At 39.2% G+C, this 7,982-nt stretch overlaps 1 protein-coding gene across 1 annotated transcript in view; it reads right to left on the bottom strand.

Moving 5' to 3' along the window:
- Positions 1-7,982, bottom strand: part of LOC101851122 (porphobilinogen deaminase) — a 46,976-nt gene that overhangs the window by 14,370 nt on the left and 24,624 nt on the right. Inside the window, exons 2-7 of the mRNA XM_005097286.3 lie at positions 6,944-7,016; positions 5,987-6,036; positions 4,753-4,886; positions 3,809-3,886; positions 2,148-2,223; positions 106-219 (exon numbers count right to left, since the gene is read on the bottom strand). Coding sequence (XP_005097343.1) covers positions 106-219; positions 2,148-2,223; positions 3,809-3,886; positions 4,753-4,886; positions 5,987-6,036; positions 6,944-7,016 — 525 coding nt within the window. The remainder of the gene's footprint in view (positions 1-105; positions 220-2,147; positions 2,224-3,808; positions 3,887-4,752; positions 4,887-5,986; positions 6,037-6,943; positions 7,017-7,982) is intronic.

The raw sequence follows: 7,982 nt of genomic DNA, 5'->3' as shown, positions 1-7,982 counted from the left end.
AATTTGAGTTTGCGCCCCCCCCCCCCCCCCCGGAGCCATTCACTTTGACTCCCCTGCTCTGGGCTATCTATCCCACCGATGGCTACACGACAGGTGAGCCCTCACCTGAGAGATACAGTGGTGCCAACCCATCCTCTCCAGACCAGCCACTGCCAGGATGATAGCGTCGTAGATGTCCTGCTCCGCCAACTTCTGGAATCTTGTGTTTAGATTTCCTCTCTGAACGGACACTTAAGGAAAAAAATAGCTCCAGAACATCCATTTGCAACACAGTACTTGCAACACAATTAGGCCGTATAAGTAGGTAGCGTAAACACGGCCTCATGGCCTTCCGACCGCGTGGTATTGGTGAAATCGGGGTAATTCTGATCGCTGTTTCTTTGCTCTTTCGCTATAAAACACCAAATGCCGTACACCTTGTAAAAGTTCAGCTTTTCCTCGTTGCGATGGTGTAAGTTGTTTATATGTCCGATTATTAGGAGCTGGAGAATCGCCGACGAAAGCGAAGCCCCTCGCGGTCCGAATGCGTGGTCGGCCGGTTCAAAAATTGACATGCGTGCATTCAAATGCTTCGCGGAAAGAGCGATGATTAAATACCGTCTTTTCATTGGCGGAGAACTGTAGAGCTTTAAACGGGCTTTCCTGTGGTATGTATTTGGTCTTTGGTGTTTAACCCTATCGCACTTAGCAGGCTTGGCCAGCTGTGGCCCCCCATCCTTAAGACAAGGGCAACAACTCCACGAAAATTGACGGGGTACCTTACTAAAAATATTGTATAAAATCACAAACACAGCCAAAAATGATGAAAATAGTATTTTCTGAAAGGAAAATGAATGAGCTAAATTACTAGTACAAAATTATAAGTGGAATAGAAGAGTATGAAATGATATGAGAGGTCTTTCTGAGATGCGTGTCTTGGATTCCGAGTCTAGATCTAGATCTAGATCTAGATCTCGTTTACATTTCTTCAACTCACAAAGTTTCTGCCACTGACAAAGAGGTAATCCACACAAAAGAAATACAACACATTCACAGAGATTGGAGCCTCTGGTGGAAACTTGAAATCACCTAAAAGACTTTTCTTTGGGTGTTTTTATTTTGTTTCTGCCGTACTCATATCGGGCAGCTTTGCGCCCATGCATCCTAGAGACATGATGGCGTGTTTACAACTAAAATCTCCTCCGACTTTTGTTCCCGCTCAAAAAGTGACTCTTTGTTAGAGAAACAAGAAAAACACCATAGTAAACCGGAACTCTTCCTCTATAAAGATAGGTAAGTGAAACTTCTGATGATAGTAAAAGTATAAGCCTCCCGCGGCAACGAAACAAACACCCCCGTGGCGGGCGCATTCGGGCACTATAGGGATGAGCGGGGGTCACCGGCGCGGGCGCATACGGGCGCTATAAGTGCGAAACGGTTAAATAAAAAGCTTTTAAAAATGCTGTCAAAATGTTTAAAGATCACTTTTTACACAAAATATGTAAAACATCGGCTTATAAAAAAATTCATTGAAAAGATCAGTTTATTTCCTATTAGAATAAAGTAATCAACATGGAATTATTTTACATCAATCCTTCCGCAAGACTAGGAAAGCATGTGACCCCGCACGCGTGGTACACTACAGTATAAGCCGACTCGCTCGCCGCGTGTTTTTGTCGAAATAACGACAGATCGTGTTTGAAGTGATAAAATACTGATTTGTAATGATCTCACAGTCTTGAAAAAAATTCGGCTCCATATATTTGTTATAGTGATTGTACTCTGTTAATGTGGAGATGTTTAGTGCACTTGGTACTCTTTTATTGTCTGTCAAACATGGGGTTGCAGCCAGTGACTGACTTTAACAAATTTAATCAAATTTTTAAACAACTACCATTTTCTTAGAAATTGACTGAGAGGTTAAAGAATGGTACCAAAATGCTCAGTGGATATAGGCCTTTCAAATGGAACAGATAAATTTGGCATACAGCTACTTTGAAAATTTAGTATCTGGTACCTAGTATAAGTGCTGAAGATTCTACAAAAGAGTACGGTAACAAAAACCAAAAAAAAGAGCATCAGAGAAAACAATGATAAGACATTTCATAGCTTAGAAGGAGTAAACCACACCAGAGCACCCGTCGACAACTCGCTGAGAGAAAGGATACAATGTTCTCAATCTTGTACTGCGGGTAAAGCCTCTGAACCTGTGCCGCCCTCCGGAGCGAGCTTGTCCCAATAACACTGTAGAAGGAAAAAAAAGCAGCTGTGCCAGTTTCTCAGTCTTCAACATCCCCTGTCAGCTACATATCATTACCTCAGAATTACAAAGTTCTATCTACTCAGTACCTGGTTTTGAGAAATCCGAGTAAAAATCTTTTTAATTTCACAACAAGCGAAGCTTTTTTTTAATGCAATTCTTTGAAAATCTTGATAGCGACTCTTAATATTCTTACAATTTTGACAGAGCAGATAGAGCATTTGGTTTCTGACCTCATGGTAAAAGTAACTCAAAACGGCCAAGAATGTCAGAAAAAATTATGTAATTCTGAGGTGGCGACCTGCTGCCAACACATATTACAAAAGATATGGTTGATCTTTCTTTTAATGTAAACATTCTGCTCTCCCACTGACACTAATCAAATCATTTTAGAGGCCGGCAGCTTCAACACTGCCCGTCAGGACCAAACTGGGCTGAACAGGAGCAGCATCCCTGCAGAAATACAGTCATACTCAATAGGACAGATTTCTTCCCCCACAGGAATCAAATTCACATTCTTTGAAACATGAAACACAAGAGATACTTAACAAATACTTTCATTATTGTCTTGACACAGTAGTGAACAAAGCCATTTAAAACAAAATATTTCTTACCACAAAAGAATTTCCCATCCATGTATTTTCCTGTTCACTCTAAACATTGCAACATATATGAATTCTGCTTAACACTAAGAAATTGCTCCCATGAAGTCCACATTATCAGGGTTTTACTATATTCTGAGTCTAATAATTCATAGATCACCCGCTTACATAGACTCACCCCCCGGAGCGGTGCAACTGACTGAAGTATCTTCAGGCCATTCCCAAAGGGGGGACATTAACATGTTCTTATGCACAGCAGAATTGTAAATCGACTGATTCACCAATGTCATGCTCATAACTGTGCCTGAACTGCAACAGGGAACTGCTGCTTTTTCTTTCCTCATCCTTACTATCATCATTTTTCCTCTACTTCTTTTGTATGTTTGTCACACTCTTGTGACCAGCTATTTCTTGGGTGCCTTGATAGTCGAAGCAGACTTTGTGCTGTTGAAGCTAGAGAGGTGAGCAGAGTAAGCCCGATTCCCTGTAAGGGACTTCTCTGTTGACATCCACCCCTTGGCGCTCATATGACCGTATGCAGTAAAACCTCTCCTAAAATTAAACTAAAACATTTCAGACTGCTTCATAGTCTGCAAATCAAATAATAATTATAGATAGCATTTGTACAGCGCGAATTCTGGCTCAATAATAATAATAATAATAATAATAGATAGCATTTGTATAGCGCATATCCCCGCTCAACAGCAGGCTCTATGCGCTTTAATAGCAAGCTTTGTGTACAAAACAAAGTCAAGTGATCCTTAAAAACCCTCTTAACCCTTTCACCCCCCCCCCCCCCTTCTGAGCCTACAGGACCTGTGCACCTAAACTCATGAGAGCCGACCGCTAGATAAACAACCTCACACTCAAACATGCATTCAGAGAACAAAAGGGTAAAGCCAAGCTTGCAAACAGGCATGCACAGGATCTTGTCCATCAGGGAAATCCCAGCACACTATACACTCACCTTCCTGGTGGTAAATCCTTCAGGGTCTTGCCTGTATGTTTTGGGTGCATCACCACAGCGTCAAACGGGTTGTCCCTCCTGGGAAAGACAGGACAGACAAAAGTCACAAACAAAAAAATGGCACCTTAGTCACCAGCCATGACGACAAGCCATCCTGTGGCGGGCAGATGGGTCAGGACCATAACTAGCACTTCTGCTTTCAGAGAAAAAGCGTACCCATAAACAAGACTGGAAATAAATCTTTGTTCTAAAGACAAGTATATATGCCTAGCAAACAAAAACAAAAAAAAGCATGTTTACTTTTCAATTTGACTTCAGCAGTGTTTGAAAAACATGAAGAGAATACATAGAATCGACAGGTTTTTTTAAAACCTTTCTGAAAAGCAAGTATTCTCTTTGCCAGTCCAGGCATCAGTCTGCGATTGAAAATAAGGTGTTTTTTTAAAGGACAACTGCTGCTGGGGGAGAAAACACACACAAGTTTTCTGCAGAATTTTTTCATTACTGTATATCGTAATGGGGGCTTGCAAAAGGTTAACTCAGAATTCTAGAAGTAGAAATGAACATTTTATTGTCATGTATTAAATTCAAGCCAACTTCATCAAAACTATAGGTTGCAATAACAAAAGATAGGCTGTAATAACAAAAGAAATACTAAAAACGTCTTACTGGGCTGAAAGTAAAAACCTTGATGGATTTGGCCAAATAAAAAGAATAACTGTGGAAACTTTTTTTTACTGAATGACTTATTGCAAAAAAGAAGCTAAAGGGGGAAAAGGTTAAGTACATTATTACACTTATTTCTTCATTTATTCATATTCTTTGGCACAAAAACAAGAGACAAATTAATTATAAGTCCTTAAAACGTAGGATCAATAGCATAAACATTACTCTAACCTCAACAACATTTCATCTTGAAACAACATCCATATGCACATACTCACTTGCAGACACATCCAATGACTAGATGCTCAGGCAAAATTGTCGGGAGATCTTTCAGGGAATGGACAACAAAGTCCACTTGATTCTTTAGCAAAGCATTTTCCAATTCTTTGGTGAACAGAGACTTTTCGCCAATCTGGAAAAGAAGGGAAGCACATTAAAGCCATTGCAGTTCTTTAATCACAAACATAACTTAGATCTAGGTTAAACATTGTTCCTAAAAGAAACATAGCTTCAAGAGCAAGTTGGAACTGGAAGTCCAGTAAGCATCAACTTCAGAAAATAAAAATCTAATTTACAGACTCAAAAATCTACTGGCAGTACAATTCCATCGTTGACTGACTATACTATAATAACAGTTGCACTTCCAGAGAATGTTGTGCCTTGTAGAAGCATTTCCCATGTTTGTATAGTATAGTATAAGGTTTTACGGTGCTCGCAACTGCTAAGGTCATATGAGCGCGTTTCCCATGTTTGAGAGCTGAGAAAAACATAAGCACAAGAACAGTGATGTAGTGCTGAATAAAAGCTAGGTACAGGTAAGACAAAAGCAGCAAACGTGTTTCATTCTGCTGTGTCACGGTCGCATTAATTTGCCATAATTTTAGTCACAATTTCAGTTCGTTTATCACATTTTTAAAAATAAAGCTAGACATTTTCAATTCCTTCATGAAAGAGCTCTACTTCCTACTTACATTCTACTTTTTGAAACTGTATAAGTTTATGACCCATACTTGCTCGGTCCGCGAGTTACCAAGCATTTTACAACATGATATGGTGAAATCATACAATTTCCCCTGACACAACAGACTACTTCTGCCACCTTATGACAAAAAAACGCATGTGTAATAGGTCAAGTAGCATTTTTAAAAAGGGGAGAAAACCCTTTTCATGGCGCACCTTTCTATCTAGGTTATATGGCTGTACAATTAAAATTAAGGAAGTTTTGAGCTTATGAAAATATGTATCGAGACCAAGTTACATATGGATATGATTGTTATGACCAAATTTTTTTTTTATCAATTACTCCATAACTATTTACTGTATACCTCTGGCAATGAATATTCACATCAAATAACTAGACCAACCAAGTTTTAGTTAATTTGAAACACACACACAAGGTTAGTTTTTTTCCTCTCTTGTAAAATTTCATTTTTGACATCTACATTTTTCTGTCATATGACGGCAGATTTGTTAGCAACTCTTGGAGGGTTAACAATTGTAAAGAAAATTTACCTTAGACAGCGCAGAATCCAAAATTCTGTCTCCTGTGGTGGTCATAGGCACTGTAAAGAACAAAAAAAAAAAAAATATTTTCATTAAACTTGAATCACAGAAGACAATACTTAAGGAAAATCAATAACATTTATTTTGGAACTGCCACAAGAACACACAAAAACATTTAAATACATTTGGTTTCTTATTGCTTCAGTGTAAAAGATTCAAAACAAATATAACCTGCCTTTTCATTATAACAGAGCAAAACGCATTCCAGTTGTGGTGAAGCCCACAGAGATGAGATGTGCATCAATAGAAAGATCACTTTCTTTTGATTTTGATGCACATCATCATAGTATAGGTTTAAAATTAACGCTCCTACCAACATTTTCCAGGCAAAGCGTCCGAAATAAAGAACAATTCACTGAAATTATTGTAAATGTTTAGCTTGCCCATAAACACAATTAAGATCATTTAGGAGACAGGTTGCTTCAACCCAGCCTGTCAGGGCCAACCCTGGCTGAGAGGGTTACAAAATATAAGCAATGACACAGAGATCACTCAATAAACTAGACTTCTCCGTGGACATGAATGAAACAATCTTAAACTTTTTGCATGCAGCAGCCAAAGGCCTAATACCTCACAACACACACACACACACACACACACACACACATATAGTATGGGGGGGGGGGGGAGAGTACAGAAAGCAACATGATTTTTGGGGGGTGAAAAAATAGGCTAGCATCTTGAGTTGATGTTCATCCTGAGTCAGTTTTAGTTTCCATTTGAATAAGAGTTTTACAGAACTTCCCACACAGACACAAATATGTCAATATATACTGTGCTGAAGATTAGAGGTGTTACCAGAGAGAAATATAAAGAAAAGGAAGAGAGATAAGGACAGCTGAAATACATGAGGACCCACCAACTACCAGTTTCCAAGGAGGAAAAAAATGTGTCACTTGTACTTACAGGTTTCAAATTTTAATGTTGGATCCAGGGCTTTGAGCATCTGAATGACGGAGTTGGTCTGGATCAAGGCCAGCTGTCAAAAGAAAAAAAAAGAAGGTATTTATCAGGAACAAATGAATAATAATTTTGTTTTAGGTCTCAGCACACCTGTCTTAGTAGCTAGCAAGACCTGCAGTATCCTATATTATTCCATCAGTGATTTTAGTTTTAGTAGAGGTTTTACGGCGCTCGCAACTAACTGCATAAGGTCATATGAGCGCCAGAAGATTAGAGGTGTTACAAGAACAAACATAAAAAAGAAGAAGGAAAGATAAGGACGATAGATGTTTGATAAGAAAGAAGAAGCAAACCACACCAGAGCACCCGTCAACCAACCACCATCAGTGTTTTATCTTTCTATTCCAACGATGTATCCTTCTCCTTATATCTGCTTTTTGCTCAAGCATTACACAGTCATTGTGTGGCAAGACAGTAGGAATACAAAACACACTTGTCACACCTTGTTAAGTTCAAATTGGAATTACAGATTACGGTGGGAGCTACTGAACTCTGCTATTCGTTTTCTTCAGTAAAGACAAGCACATCAACATGATATTGGTCAAACAGTGCCGGGAAAAAGGAAGAAGGACAAACATAAACAAAAGAAAGAAAGAAATAAAGTAGGGCCATCTACAGGCGCCCTCTAACCACTCTCGTCCTCTATTCGTTCACAGGTCGAATCATGGTATAAAGCAGCGAGCACTAGACATAAAAGTCTCGATTCCATTTAGCAAAAGGAATCATTTCGAGAAAATAATGGCCCTTAAATGTCGAGAAAAAGCAAGATGGATAGATAGAAAAATTAGAAAAATAGAATTGGTGCTAAGACAGCCACCTGTAAACAACAACCACCAGTGCAAACAACCTCTTTCCATTCTCACCCCCCCCCTTGCGTGTGTCCTATATAATGGCACCAAAGATCGTAGGCTGTACTATCTTTGATGGCACTACCTAAAACGATAACCTGTCCAAAGGCCAATCACGCACGCACGCACGCACG

Source organism: Aplysia californica, unplaced genomic scaffold (assembly GCF_000002075.1).
Source record: "Aplysia californica isolate F4 #8 unplaced genomic scaffold, AplCal3.0 scaffold00151, whole genome shotgun sequence".
Classification (NCBI taxonomy): Eukaryota; Metazoa; Mollusca; class Gastropoda; order Aplysiida; family Aplysiidae; genus Aplysia; species Aplysia californica.
The sequence above is the reverse complement of the archived record's forward strand: the minus strand, read 5'-3'. Positions and strand labels throughout refer to the sequence as shown.